The 16532-nt window shown below is 35.9% G+C and overlaps 1 protein-coding gene across 2 annotated transcripts in view; it reads right to left on the bottom strand.

Annotated features, from left to right (window-relative positions):
* Positions 1-16532, bottom strand: part of LOC135202996 (protein zer-1 homolog) — a 118603-nt gene that overhangs the window by 73066 nt on the left and 29005 nt on the right. The window contains exons 4-8 of one of the 2 annotated variants that reach the window (XM_064232541.1): positions 6214-6363; positions 4982-5184; positions 3715-3886; positions 3404-3571; positions 2557-2718 (exon numbers count right to left, since the gene is read on the bottom strand). In XM_064232541.1, the coding sequence (XP_064088611.1) occupies positions 2557-2718; positions 3404-3571; positions 3715-3886; positions 4982-5184; positions 6214-6363 (855 nt within the window). The remainder of the gene's footprint in view (positions 1-2556; positions 2719-3403; positions 3572-3714; positions 3887-4981; positions 5185-6213; positions 6364-16532) is intronic. The other variant, XM_064232542.1, reaches the window with a different exon arrangement.

Here is a 16532-nt window from a genome sequence, read left to right as displayed (position 1 = left end):
CTTTCTTGGGACCCATGACTATACTGTACGTAGTAAAGTTATGTAGTATACTAATTAAGTTCTCACACAACACGATAAAGTAGTACATACAACGAAATCACTAATACGAATTTACGTTAACAAACGAATTCGTATAAGCAAACGAACGAATTCCGAGTGTGTACGATAACGCTGGTGAGAAGCAGAGGCTAAAGAAGAACGCCTTTACGTAGAGCACGATGGGAGAGAAGCTGACCAATAGGAGAGCAGGATCTTATGGCAGTGACTAGCATCAGGAACCAATGGGAGTGTGGGAGGATGGTGGTAAGTCTACTCAGTTGGCGGCGTGCGAGTTTTAAAATTGTTCTCGGCGGTCCAGGCGAATCTCGGGACTTTACAGCAACAACCTTTCGTAACCTGAATTATTTTCTTATGTAGAGCCAAAAAATTCTTCGTATTTGCTTTTGTAACTTGAATTTTTTGTAAGCTGGGACTTTCGTATGTCGAGGTACCACTGTATATTATTGTATCTTAACTTAAGGGAGTCAAGAATCAATTGTTTTGAGGGTAGTCCTTCTTCTTCAATGTTGGGTAAAATAACTGTGCCCTGTATATAATTTAATGTTTCATGACTTATTATTGTATGCGGATGATATTGTTCTGTGCGCAGAGAGCAGGGAAGATCTGGAAATGAAATTGGAAAGATGGAGACAAGTACTGGAGGACAGAGGAATGAGAATAAGTAGATCTCACACAGAATATATGTGTACCACCACTGGGGGGGGATGATAGAGAAAGTATTCAGCTTGGTGGAGAGCAAATTTATTTCTTTTATATTTAGAAAGGTGGTGGACTGTTTTTTCGTGGTTACCTGAAGTAACCATTCATTTTCTTAAATATATCGGCATTCCAATTCTTGTGTTGGTCATATATTCAATAATTTGTTTTCTAGTGTTGCTGTTGATATTTTATTTTCAGCTTTAAGTACTAGAAATCTCGACCAGTTATCTGGTCCAAAAAGATGATCAAAAGGCACCAGTGTTGGATTAGGACAATAATTTCTATTTCTCTTGGGACCTTGCCTTATGTGGGTTATCTGTGTATCAGTGTTTCCTTTCTCTGTTACGTATAGTTCTATTGTTATTATGTTTGTATCTTCTGTTTGATTTTTACTTTTTTGTATAATTTCTATGAGCCCTGCTGGGTGTTTAGGATCATATAATTTATTTGTAACTGGATGTTCCTTTGCTGCATTATCATTTTGAACTGACTGAGGAAGAATCAGGGACAAATTTCCAGTGGTCATCAACTGTGCCGAATTTTGTCCATCAAGGGGCCCAGGGGTACTAATAACTTTATTCGTATTTATCACAGAAAAAAAATATAATAGTATATTTTGAAAAGATATCATTGGCTTTTCGTGAAATTAAATCTTCCACCGATGGCACAATTGAGAAATGACTCCCAAATGTCCGCATCCCTGCCCTACCCCAAAAGGGGGGGGCATAAAATTATTAGTATGGCCCAAGTGTAAGCAATACCCACTTGGTAGGACTAAGAGTATTACGTAAATACAATTATTCCCATTCTAACCACGTCACGGGCAAACCAGACAGAGTGCCAAGAGTTCTATCCCTAGAACCAGGCCCCCCTGGAATCCGTGGTCCAGCCCCACAGAATAGTTCTGCCTGGAAAACCAGGTCCAAACATTGTCGGGTAGATGATGGATCTACCACATTTCTCACTATTTAGCTTCGGATTTAACTTCAATCCAAGTTATATGTTTTCTTATTTATTAGATATTGAAAATTTAAACAAAAGTGGAAAAATCCACAGATATTAATCTAAAAATATATAATGTCATATGGGACTCTTGGGTTCGAATCTGGGAAGAAATTCCTGAGGTTCGAGAGCCCCCTCACCACATCGAGGTGGTTCCATAATGAGGGGGACCTTGCAGTCATAAGTGGTACAAGCACCAACCTGAAGGAGTGATAGAAAACGATCAGGCAAAGATCCTCTGGAACTATGGTTTCAGAACAGATAGGGTGATACATGCAACTATATAGACCAGACATGACGTTGATTGACAAAATCATCAAGAAGAAAGTATCATTCATTGATGTCACAATACCATGGGACACCAGAGTCGATGAGAAAGAAAGGGAAAAAAAGGATAAGTATCAAGACCTGAAAATAAAAATAAGAAGGATATGGGATAAACCAGTGGAAATTGTACCCATAATCATAGGAACACTAAGCACAATCCCAAGATCCCTGAAAAGGAATCTGGAAAAACTAGAGGCTGAAGTAGCTCCAGGATTCATGCAGGGAGGTGTGCTCCTAGAAACAGCGTACATAATAAGAAAAAGTGATGGGACTTCCTAAGGAGACAGGTTGCAACCCGGAACCCCCACTATAGGTACTATTAAGTCAAATTGAGGACTGTGATAGACCAAAAAAATAAATAAATAAAAAATAAATAAAAATAAATAATTCTAAGTTTTAATAACAATAATAATACTTCTAGTTTAAGTTAAATTTCAGAAAAATGAAATATCCTCTCCTTCTCCTTACCTTAAGACACTTTTGGAAGTAGGTCATGCCCTGGCCGTCTAGAAAACGCTGGCAATTAATGGGAGTTTCATCAGTCACATTCCACATTGCCGACCATGCTATTTCAAGCACATCATCATGCAACTGTCGTTGCAGGCGATCACTTATTAACTTCAGCATTGTCTGTTGTTTAGAAAGAGAAACAATAAGCAGTTGAAATAGCATCCCATTAGGGTCCTTTCAATTTTTAATCACGATTATATGAATAAATAAATCAACCACTGGCTATTCCGCACTAATGTTTGTGGTGTGCACACACCTCTTATCCTCCACCTCTATTCAGAACATCACAGCTCTCTCTTGACTATCTGTCTCCACAGACTTTAATATTGACCACTTTTTTCTTATCATTCACTTTACTCTAATAGCAACCATAATCCCTGGTCAGTCTTAGTGCTGAACAACCAATGAAAAATGACAAATATTAAGTCAATTTGAATTTTTCATAAATAACCAACCTTCAGTCTTAATGTAGGGAATTTATCGTTAAGACCAAAGGTTTGTTAGTTATGAAAAATACAAATTGATTTCACATTAGTCATTTGTTCATATATGGAACAAACCTTGGTCTCAACATAAGGATAAATTCTCTGACCTCAGCTGGAGCCTAAGATCCTCTTTAGTGTGTACTTTAAATGCCTCAATGATGGTCGTTGTCTGGATGAAGGACAAAGGCTATTTGAATCTGCTAAACTAAGTTATATGCACACCTTGAGAAGTAATGTTCATTGGAGCCACTAATTCATTCTTACAAAAATAAAATAACAAAGACACTTATACATTAACAATCATATTCACTTCTCCTTACCTCAATAGCACCAAGGTCCCCAACTAGCTCTTTCTGCTCTCCGTCAACCTGACACGCCAAGGAATTTAAGAGATATATGGCAATGCGCCGAACGAAATCGTCACCGTCTCCTCTCCCTCGAATCAATCTCAGAAGCAGCTTAACTAAGCGACGATACTCAAACAACTGCTTAAAGGCAGGGGAAAAAAGAAAAGATTTTACTGCATAAAAAATGATAATGATATCAAAAGTTTCAACAGGGTGTACAGATTTATTCACCTTCCTCACTCCATTTGAGAAAGAAGAGAACTAGTGACATTCACTTGACTCACCACATGCTGGGGTATCTTAAACTGACAGAGCGTGAGGCAGCCATTACGCATCATTGTCGAGTCATCAATATGCGTTTCCATAGCGTCAAGCAAAACTGTTATCATCTTCTGCCTGGCTCGTACGCTTAAGCTATTCTTCTCCTCACTCTTTGCTATGTAGAACAGTGATGCGCTGCAAATACAACAGCTTCATGCATCATTTGGGAAGACATGCCAATGCAAACTATAAGCTAATACATATCACAAGAAGCTTCAAGTTATTATGTATTAAAGACCACAGTAAGCTATAATGTCAAAACTTTGTTTTTTTCCTACTTACTTTCTTCCTTAAACCTATTTGTTTTTTAATAAACTATGCAAGTGAACCTCAATACCAGAAGACTACAAATATCACAACTGAGGAACATGAAATAATATTCACAGCATAATTCTCAATGTTAAGAAAAACATATATCTATAATTCAAGTTCTAAAATATTAAAACCACATGAATCATTTAGTAAATCTGAAATGGTTTTATAAAAGTTAAATCTTAATGAAAAGCAAATTCATTTTTTAATGTCATTCATGTGTCAAGACAAAACTAAGATGCTTCAACCCACAAAAAAAAAAAAAAACAAAAAAAAAAAGGGGGGGGGGGGGGACTCCTCCCAGGTTCTTAACATTTGATAAAGAAAGGAGGCTAGTGCATCCATTCAGAACAGCATTCCAAGGTGCTCCTTGACAAAGTGTGTATTATTCGACTCCCAAGCCCACTCGACTATATGCCATAAAAAATAATCCATGCAGAATATCTGTTGTGAAAATTATTGCAACTGTAAAGGTAACAGTTGGTTGGGGAAAAGAAATAGTGGACCTGGTAAGTTTCACCGCAAAAGCAAGAATCTAACTTGCAACTGGGCTGGGTTACTTAACTCAATACCAACCTAATCCAGCAGCCAAGAATTTATGCCAGAATATTGATCATATAGTTCATGTACCTCAAAATCTATAGCAATATAAAACTGCCATCAAAACTACCAAGAATTTACTTGGAATTTCCAAAGCTATACAAACTGGTTCAATGAAATTCAAATGTTTACCCCAGAAAAGACAACCATAGTATGAAAGCATTTTAACAAGTAATCTGGAACCCAAAAGTTTAAGTAAGAAAATATAATTTATTATACAAAGGCACACCAATTTCATATTATCACAAACAGAACTCCCTATTGACATGGCAGGCACCTCATGAGACGCTACAGAAAAAATAAATTAATCCCACTCACCTTCCAGATATCTGGATGTGTTTCTCATGCCTATGTCTTATCATAGAAAGAAGAATTAGGTTTAAAGCTCTCGGCTGATCGTTACACGTCTCAAATCTGAATATATGAAAGAGCTCATTCAAGGCTTTGACAAGGACCTCAGGTCTATCAAGGTAAGCAGCAGTTGCCGCCAAAATCTGCTCTTCATTTGCCTCGCCCGTCACCTAAAATGTTACGAGATGATCAATAACCTGCATAGACACAAAGACCCTAAAACAAAAACTCAATAAGGATTAACTTTTCAAGTACTGTATACAGACACCACCCTACTTTCAAATGAGTAATGTTCTGGACGGCCGTTTGTGCATTGAACTGTTTGGAAGTTGGCTACTGTACTCTTCATGCCTTTTCAAGTACAGTACGATATAAAATCAATACAGTACTGTAAATTTTCCATCCTAAAGCACAATACACTGCACATACACTACTGTATGTACAGAATAGGTGTGCAAAACACAGTTTGAACTCATGGGTGGGAAAGGGGGACGTACTACTTTGTACACAATTTTAATTTGCTTGTATCTGAATGTTTGTAAGGAGGGCAGTGTCTGTACTTTATAGTAGTACTTGCATATCTATGAATCCTTTATAAATAAAATGCAGAACATAATGATGTTTAGTGAATATAACTATGCCTAGTTGTTGTCAATGAGGTGAAAATTAACTTGAAAAGTCAGTAGGAACAGGTGGAATTCATTTTCTGAATAAAATCACTGTATTCAAAATAATTACCAAAAATTCATATCTGATTCAATAACAGATTTCTTCCTTAAATGCCGATCTTAATCAATACTGTTAAAGAGCAAGGAGGTTAGGAAGTAACACACTGGTTAGTCTAAATTAAACGCACATACCCAGGTCAACATTCTAAACTTGACTTCAGATTAAACTTTTTAACAATCATTGATATATTTGTTCTACTTATGGTTTATACAGATTTGGCTGTTTTATCAGCACCATCTGTTTCTTTGAAGTTTGCATGAACAAGAACTCAGCATAATCTAAGTTATACTGGCCTAATACAATTTATGGAATGAATAACATTATTTGAATCATAATTATCAAGGGTATTTCATACATAATGTACATCAGTTAATAATAAAAGAGGCTCATGCAAAAGATTTAACATTTCAAAATTGAAATAAGAAAAAAATAAATAAATATAGCAGACCAAAAGACCCAGTATCACTTACCACTTTTGCAGGGATGTGATTTCTATGGCATGCATCATGAGCTGTGTTATATAAGCCTAGAAACTCAAAAGGGTTATTTGTTCGGCTCTTCAATCCTGGTATGTCACACAAGTCTTCTGTGTCCATTATACCATTGAATTCCTTAGGTTTCTGTAGAGAGGAAACTGAATTCAGCAAACATTCCATCATTTTTATATTATTAGAAAAAAAATGGCAGTAATGAAACCAAGTGCATTGAAGGATTCATTCCTGACTGATGGATGGAACTGGAAAAATAATGTTGAAGGAATTTGACAAGTTTGGAATAAAACAAGGACATATTTTATTTTCATAATAAAATTAAGTCTCATATAGTACAATCACCAAGTAATTAGTACATAGCTAATGTTTTAACTTGTGCACCGGCTTAAATTATGAAATTCGCAGTAGCGCTTCTATTGTTTTGTGTAAGTGTAATCCCGCACACTTTCAGGGAAGAATAGGTACAATACAGCTGCAGAACTCAATTCGTTTGTGTACTATGTCCACGAGAGATGATTCTGTGATTACTTGGTAAGTATATATGAAACTTAATTTTATTATGAAAATAACATTTTTACATCAGTAACTTACCAAATAATGAGGTGGGATACATGGACATATTCTACTCCAAAACACTCAATACGTACTGGTAATGAATTTGAAATAGTAAGCTAGCATTGGTCAAATGTTTGTTGTAACCTTACCTGGTAAGAGAGCTACTGCAGGAAGATACTGGATTTGGTTGGTGCTCATCTTAACCTGTAGTGGCGTGGCGGTATAGCCGTGGAGCACCTCTACTTAAGTGGGAGCTGTGTGGCAAAGGAGTATTCCACTGACTAGCAAAGCCTCAATAAGTGTCCTTGCACTTGGTGCAGTACCACAATAAACAAAATCAGACAATGCTGTCACCTACGCATAAAATCAAAACCACTACCCATTTCACTAAAAAACTGGTGGGTACTCCAGGGACACAGTAAACCCTGGCTCCCCAAGACTCGACACCCTATAACAAGACAAAGAGATAGAGAACAGAAGGAATACCTCCTATGCTTCGTCCCCCAACACCATGCCAGCCACAGACAACGACCAAGGGTATTGTAATTTTCGAATACTATCTCCACTTCACATAAATAATGTGCTTCAAATATTAACCCTTAAACGCCTAAGCGGTATATTAAAAATCGTCTCCCGTATGCCTGGGTGGTCTCAGAGTGAGCGCGGAAGCGGAAAAAATATTTTTTTCAAAAAATCACAACGCACTTAGTTATCAAAATTAAGAGTTCATTTTTGGCTTCTTTTTTTTGTCATTGCCTGAAGTTTAGTATGCAACCATCAGAAATGAAAAAAAATTATCACTATCATATATAAATAATGCGATATATGATATCGCGAAAACAAAATTTCATATATAGTAATTATATTCAAATCGCGCTGTGAGCAAAACAGTTAAAGCTAACGAGTTAATTTTTTTTCGTTGTATTGTACACTAAATTGGGATCATTTTGGTATATAACACATTGTAAAACGATCAAAGCAACACAGAGAAAATATTATCACAAAATGATGCATGAATTTGTAATGCGCGGACGTAAAAAAATGTTTTTTTTTAAATTCACCATAAATCTAAATATTGTTCTAGAGACTTCCAATTTGTTTCAAAATGAAGATAAATGATTGAATATTACTATCCTGTAAGAGTTTTAGCTTACAATTGCAGTTTTCTACCATTTCGGACGAGTTAAAGTTGACCGAATGTCAAATTTTTTTTATATTTTTTTTATATGCAAATATTTCAAAAATGAGAAAAGCTACAACCTTCAATTATTTTTTGTTGTATTCTACATGAAATTGCGCACATTTTCATACATAAAACTTTATGTAACGGCTAATTGAAAATGGTGCAAACATTACGACAATCGCACATATGATTTTTTCGGAAGAGTTACTGCGCGGACGTAAGGAAAATGTTTTTTTTTCATAAATTCACCATAAATCGAAATATTATGCTAGAGACTTCCAATTTATTGCAAAATGAAGGTAAATGATTGAATATTACTAGAATATAAGAGTTTTAGCTTACACTTGTGTTTTTCGACCATTTTGGTAGAGTCAAAGTTGACCGAAGGTTGAAATTTTTCCACTTATCGTTATTTATATGAAAATATTTCAAAACTGATAAAAAGCTACAACCATGGGTTGTTTTTAGTTGTATTGTGCATGAAATTGTGCACATTTCCATATATAAAACTTTATGAAACAGCTAATTAAAAATGGTGCAAACATTACGACAATCGCACATATTATTTTTTCGGAAGAGTTACTGCGCAGACATAAGAAAAAAGTTTTTTTCATAAATTCACCACAAATCGAAATATTGTGCTAGAGACTTCCAATATGTTGCAAAATGAAGGTAAATGATTGAATATTACTAGAATATAAGAGTTTTAGTTTACAATTGCGTTTTTTTACCATTTCGGTAGAGTCAAAGTTGACCGAAGGTTGAAATTTTGGCACATCGTAATTTATATGCAAATATTTCAAAACTGATAAAAGCTACAATTATGAGTATTTTTTTTTTTTGTATTGTACATGAAATTTAGCACATTTTCATATGTAATACTCTATGTAACGGCTAATTAAAAATGGTGCAAAAATTATGTCAAAGTGACAAAATAATTTCTGAGATGTGTCACTGATACTTTTTAGTGCGATAAGAAAGAAATTCGCGCTTGTGCGCCTGCGTAACGATTGTAAACAAAACAACACTTTGATCCGTGAACTCCCAGCATCCCCCAATGCGCGTGATTCAAAAGTTTTCAGCTGGTAAGCCTATAAGTATTTTTCCGCAAATTTAAAAAAACTTTTCTATGTCGGCGTAAATTACGTCCAGTCGGCACCCAACAGACAATTTATCTCGACGTAAAATACGTCCAATAGGCGTTTAAGGGTTATGTTACATTTCCAAAAGACAGACAAATTATGTTTAAAAGCCAACAGGAATGACAATGCATTCTTGGAAAGTGGTCGGGAAGGATTTTCTATTTTTTACAGAGAACCAGTGATTACAAGAGGGACCTCTGATCCTCTTAGCCCTGTTCAGGTAATACCTCAATGTTGTTACAGGGCAAAATACTCTCTTCTTCTTCTGGGCCAAAAATATTCTCATCAAAGTCTTGATGATGAATGAATGGGGCCAGGCCTTGGAAGGAGCCTTGATCTTAGCTAGAAAACTCAAGAGTAAATGAGCAGACTGTGTCTACTTGAAAATATCCGACTCTCTTATCTGTGGTCTGCACCTCGCTGACTTTTTCGGTTGTAGCCAAATCAATAAGAAGAGAATTTCCCTCGTTAAATCACTGCAAGAAATGGAGTGAAGGGACTCAAAAGGAGGGCCCAAAAGCCAATTAAGGACTATGTCCCTTCTGTGGTGACATTCTCAACCACCTTTACAGCTCTCTTTCTGAGAACAGAAGAGACCTCTTCCGAACGGGCTGAACACTGAGCCCACTAAGTAGCTGTTAATGCAATGGGTGTCGACACTAAGGGAGGATTCTCCCTGGACGGGATGGAGTAACCCTCTCTCAGAACCTTCAAAATCCACTGTTCTACGTCTCTGACTTCCCATTTCTCCAAAAAATGGAAAAGCCTGGCTGCCAATGGTACATGGAAGACCGGATTTTCATTTTCAAACGGAAGGTTTGGTGCAAGTCTTCTAGTTGGTTTGACTGAACGCAAATCTGAGTGAGGCTTGGCCTGCAACCTTGCTCTACTGCCAAAAAGGGACTGCTGTTGGAGAGGGGAGACCATTTTGGTACTAAACAAGGCTGAATCTTTGGGAAATTTGGCTGACTGAGCAAGGAGATCTTAGGTGGACTCTTTTTGGAGGTCTGAGGCTATCTCCGGCAAAACAAAGCAGCCAATTCCATAGTCATCCCTAATGGCTTTGTCCGCACATGAAAGGACACCCAACCAATCTGAAGATAAATGCCCTGCAAGACTGCAACAGTCCTCAATCTTCTTTTTGAGTGTTCCTAAGGTCCAATCTATAAAGGTTAACACTTCAAACACTTTAAAAAAAATTTTCACTAGAGGGTCGAGCTCCATCGACATGAACACGATTTTCGCTGACGCAAAAGCCAATCTGCAAGACAAATCAATAAAACCTGAGAAGTCCTCCTGGGAGGAGGCAGCAACTCCCAAAGCAGGACCTTCCCCAGCAGTATAAAAGTGGTATCTCCTATGTGAAAGTCAAGAGGAACTCAATTTACTGCATTTTGTTACTTAATGGACTCTTGAGTCTGATTACCATAAAAATATTTTATACACACTGGCTTGACTTCTGTGACCTTGGAGTAGAAGTCCATTGATCTTCAATAGTCTACAAGCTGGTGCTCTTCAACTGGGCACTCTGGAGAAAAGCGTTCCAGACTGTCCCACACCGCTTGCAGGGGAGTGGAGAAGAGCAATCTGCCACTGTTACATGCCTCTTCAAAGGCCGTGACTCGTCAGGAAAGTGCCAACGGCACCTCTTGTCTGGACTGGAATCCGAAGCATTAGAAGATACTTGATGCACATCCTTTTGGATGGCTTTCCAACAAGGCCTGGGAATGGACAACAGGCTCAACTGAGGGGAGACTATCCATGGACAGAACCCACCAATCTCCCTTGGACTTCCTATATGCCTCCTCCCAGGTTTAGGGGAGTATCACAATGAGCCTTGCCTAGGAGCGTCGGCGGGATGAGCAGCCACCTCCCCTACTGACACTGCACTTGCACTTTTTCACTAACTCTGTTCATGAGGGCCTTAATGGATGGCCCAAATTGGGCCACAGTATTTGCAACGAGACCAAACCTCTGGTCAAATCTGGCTTACAAACTGACAATGGGAATTGGGGTCGGGAAGCATGGGAGCCAGGTAAAGGAGTAGGTGGAACAGTCGGAGGGCAGGTTATGGGAGAAAAGGCAGTTAAAGGATTAGATAAAACAGGCAAATCGGCTACACCCGACTTAGGAATAGACTCTAAAAAAGCAAAATTCCTAGCTTTGGCTCTAGCAGCAGCCTTGCTATTCTCTCTCTCAGGCTTGTCTAAATGAGCCTTTAACATCTTCCATTCTCCCTGATCCTAGTCCTTGCATTCACTACAAGTAAAATCAGTTGTGCAAATCTGTCCCCCACAATTAATACAGATGGTATCCAAATCGTAAGAGGTTTTCGTTAGTCTAGTCTTGCAGCCCTTGCTGCCTATGAATAATGTCTTAATCAGTGAAAAAACAGATCCAAAAAACCCTTAACTATCTACAAATAGGATGAAGGCTACCAAATAAAAGAATACTTCACCAATATGGAGAGTAAATACAACCATATGGCAACAAAATTCCAAAATAAAGCTGCTCATGCAACTGAAGTTCAGTCGTTAACCCTTAAACGCCGAAGCGGTAAAAAAAAAAATGTCTCCCGTGTGCCGGAGGTGTTTCAGAGTGAGCGCGGAAGCGGAAAAAATATTTTTTTTCAAAAAATCACAGCGTGCTTAGTTTTCAAGATTAAGAGTTCATTTTTGGCTCCTTTTTTTGTCATTGGCTGAAGTTTAGTATGCAACCATCAGAAATGAAAAAAAATTATCATTATCATATATAAATAATGCGATATATGATAGCGCAAAATCGAAATTTCATATATAATTGTATTCAAATCGCGCTGTGCGCAAAACGGTTAAAGGTAACAAGTTACTTTTTTTTCATTGTAATGTACTCTACATTGCGATCATTTTGGTATATAACACATTATAAAACGATAAAAGCAACACAGAGAAAATATTATCACAAAATAATGCATGAATTCGTAACGCGCGGACATAAATATTTTTTTCAAAAATTCACCATAAATCTAAATATTGTCCTAGAGACTTCCAATTTCTTTCAAAATAAAGACAAGTGATTGAATATTACTATACTGTAAGAGTATTAGCTTACAAATGCAGTTTTCAACCATATCTGATGAGTTAAAGTTGACCAAATATCAAATTTTTTTATATATTTTTTTTTATATGGAATTATTTCGGAAATAAGAAAAGCTACAACCTTCAAATATTTTTAGTTTTATTCTACATGAAATTGCGCACATTTTTATATATAAAACTCTATGAAATGCCTAATATGAAACGGAGCAAATATTCCGAGAATGGGACGTACGCATTTCGGAGATTTGTGGCGGAGAATCCACACGCGGAGGGAAGGAAAGTTTTTTTTTTTTTTTTAAATTCACCATAAATCGAAATATTGTGCTAGAGACTTCGAATTTGTTTCAAGATGAAGATAAATGACTGAATATTACTAGACTGTAAGAGTTTTAGCTTACAATTGTGTTTTTCGACCATTTCGGTAGAGTCAATGTTGACCGAACGTGGTTTTTTTTTTGTTTTTTTCTATTTATCGTGATTTATATGCAAATATTTCAAAAATGAGAAAAGCTACAACCTTCAATTAATTTTTGTTGCATTCAACATGAAATTGCACACATTTTCATATATAAAACTTTATGTAACGGCTAATTTAAAATGGTGCAAACATTACCACAATCGCACGTATGATTTTTTCGGAAGAGTTACCGCGCAGACGTAAAGAAAATTTTATTTTTTTCATAAATTCACCATAAATCGAAATATTGTTCTAGAGACTTCCAATTTGTTGCAAAATGAAGGTAAATGATTGAATATTACTAGAATATAAGCGTTTTAGCTTACAATTGCGTTTTTCGACCATTTCGGTAGAGTCAAAGTTGACCGAAGGTTGAAAATTTGTCACTTATCATTTTTTATATGAAAATATTTCAAAATTGATAAAAGCTACAACCATGGGTTTTTTTAGTTGTATTGTGCATGAAATTGCGCACATTTTCATATATAAAACTTTATGTAACGGCTAATTTAAAATGGTGCAAACATTACCACAATCGCACGTATGATTTTTTCGGAAGAGTTACCGCGCAGACGTAAAGAAAATGTTATTTTTTTCATAAATTCACCATAAATCGAAATATTGTGCTAGAGACTTCCAATTTGTTGCAAAATGAAGGTAAATGATTGAATATTACTAGAATATAAGCGTTTTAGCTTACAATTGCGTTTTTCGACCATTTCGGTAGAGTCAAAGTTGACCGAAGGTTGAAATTTTGGCACTTATCATTATTTATATGAAAATATCTCAAAACTGATAAAAGCTACAATCATGAGTATTTTTTTGTTCTATTCTACATAAAATGCACACATTTTCATATATAATACTCCATGTAACGGCTAATTTAAAATGGTACAAAAATTATGTCAAAGTGACAAAATAATTTCAGAGATGTGTCACAGATACTTTTTAGTGCGGCAAGAAAGAAATTCGCGCTTGCGCGCCTGCGTAACAATTATAAACAAAACAACACCTTGATCCGTGAACTCCCAGCATCCCCCAAGGCGTGTGATTCAAGAGTTTTCGGCTGGTAGGCATAAAAGTATTTTTCCGCGAATTTTTAAAAAAACTTTTGTATGTCGACGTAAAATACGTCCAGTCGGCGTTAAAGGGTTAACTGGCAGAAACGAATTGAGCTCTTCAGCTGTGTTGTACCTATTTTTTCACGAAAGTAGGCAAGCTAATCACCTATACTAAAACAGCAGAAGTGCTCCTGTGAATTCAAAATTTAAGCTGCTAATTACATTAGCAATGTAATTACTTGGTAAGTTACATGAAATATTCATTTAACTGTAATGAAGTGTGACAAGACCACTAAGCACAATATCTTGACTCTCAGAAGGCTTGTCAAAAGGATTAATTACCACATGAAAGGTGTAATGACAGCAAGACAAAATAAAAGAATTTTACAATGGTAGGTCAGATGAGGCCAAAGGGAATGGACAAACAGTAAAAGGCAGAAATTAATGCAGATAAGGGTAAAAGTGATGTCTTAGCAATCTTTGTATCATTTAAAAGGAGTTGCACAAAGCATTATGTTAAAAAAAATATTCCCTTAAAGAATCAATATATCAAGCAAATAATGGGCAATATACAAGCTAATTGATGCACATTAAAGAGGTAATGGGTACCAGAAAGACTCAATGAACTAATTATGTTACAGTATCATAAACAATCCATGAGCTAGTTATGTTACAGTGCCATAAAAAACAATCTTGAGTTAAAGTGTATCAGGAAAACTTGAGACAAGCACTGATGTTGATCTTGAGCCATTGCAATTTGTCATAATAATAGAGGAGGCTACAAAGCAAAGCCCAAAGAAGCTGCTAGATGTAGATGGCCTAGTTTAAACATCAGAATCTGAGGAAGAATTTGTTGCAAATGTTTAAAAGGTGGAAGAGTGGGGTGGAGAGGAGAGGTGTGAAAATCAACACATAAACTTGAAATGATTGGAAAAGGAGCGAAGGAAAAAATAGCCAGGAAAGTGGCCACACTGACGATGTGAGAAAGGTGTCAAGGTGAGCTCAGTAATGGGTTTATACCAAATATAGCAGATGGTGTGCAAGAGATGCTCAGGAGGCAAAAATATACACTGAACATAGAATAAAAGATTTTCAATGGGGTAAAAAGACAGGTGGAGCACCTTAAAGTGTCATGTCATAAAAGAAGGGCAAGATGTAGAAGAGGCTGAATATTTCTTCAGCACATACTGGACCATAAAGCAGTGAGAAAGAGCAGCAATAACCTTAATGATGTTGAGAGGCTGCTGGATTACCATCAAATAAAAGTACACATTACATTAACCCTTTAACGCCAATTGGACGTATTAAACATCGATATAAATTGTCTGTTGGGTGCCGATTGGACGTATATATTACATCGATATAAAATTTTTTTTTAAATTTGCAGAAAAATAGTTCACGGATCAAGGCGTTATTTTGTTTACAATCGTTACGCAGGCGCGCAAGTACAAATTTCTTTCTCCTCGCACTAAAAAGCATCAGCGACACATCTCAGAAATTATTTCGTCACTTTGACATAATTTTGCACCATTTCATATTAGCCGTTACATGGAATATTATAAATGAAAATGTGCACAATTTCATGTAGAATACAACAAAAAAACAACTCATGGTTGTAGCTTTTATCAGTTTTGAAATATTTTCATATAAATAACGATAAGTGTCAAAATTTCAACCTTCAGTCAACTTAGACTCGACCGAAATGGTCGAAAAACACAATTATAAGCTAAAACTTATATTCTAGTAATATTCAATCATTTACCTTCCTTTTGCAACAAATTGGAAGTCTCTGGCACAATATTTTGATTTATGGTGAATTTATGAAAAAACTTTTTCCTTATGTCCGCGCGGTAACTCTTCCGAAAAAATCATAAATTTTTTTCGTCCGATTGTCGTAATGTTTGCACCATTTTAAATTAGCCGTTACATAGTTTTATATATGGAAATGTGCGCAATTTCATGTAGAATAAAACAAAAAACAACCCATGGTTGTAGCTTTTATCAGTTCTGAAATATTTTCATATAAATAATGACAAGTGCCAAAATTTCAACCTTCGGTCAATTTTGACTCGACCGAAATGGTAAAAAAATTTAATTGTAAGCTAAAACTCTTACATTGTAGTAATATTCAAATATTTACCTTTATTTTGCAACAAATTGGAAGTCTCTAGCACAATATTTCGATTTATGGTGAATTTATGAAAAAAAAAAAAAACATTTTCCTTACGTCCGTGCGGTAACTCTTCCGAAAAAAATCAGAAATGTTTTTGTCCGATTGTCGTAATGTTTGCACCATTTTAAATTAGCCATTACATGAAGTTTTATATGAAAATGTGCACAATTTCATGTAGAATACAACAATAAACAACCCATGGTTGTAGCTTTTATCAGTTTTGAAATATTTTCATATAAATAATGATGTGCCAAAATTTCAACCTTCGGTCAACTTTGACTAGACCGAAATGGTAAAAAAACGCAATTGTAAGCTAAAACTATTACATTCTAGTAATATTCAAATATTTACCTTTATTTTGCAACAAATTGGAAGTCTCTAACACAATATTTCAATTTATGGTGAATTTATGAAATAAACTTTTTCCTTACGTCCGCACGGTAACTGAAAAAATCATAAATTTTTTCGTCCGATTGTCGTAATGTTTGCACCATTTTAAATTAGCCGTTACATAAAGTTTTATTTATAGTATATGAAAATGTGCGCAATTTCATGTAAAATACAAAAAACAATCCATGGTTGTAGCTTTTATCAGTTTTGAAATATTTTCATATAAATAACGATAAATAGAAAAATTAGTCCTTCGGTCA

The sequence above is a fragment of the Macrobrachium nipponense genome, chromosome 33 (assembly GCF_015104395.2).
Source record: "Macrobrachium nipponense isolate FS-2020 chromosome 33, ASM1510439v2, whole genome shotgun sequence".
Classification (NCBI taxonomy): Eukaryota; Metazoa; Arthropoda; class Malacostraca; order Decapoda; family Palaemonidae; genus Macrobrachium; species Macrobrachium nipponense.
This window is presented reverse-complemented; position numbering and strand designations above follow the sequence as displayed.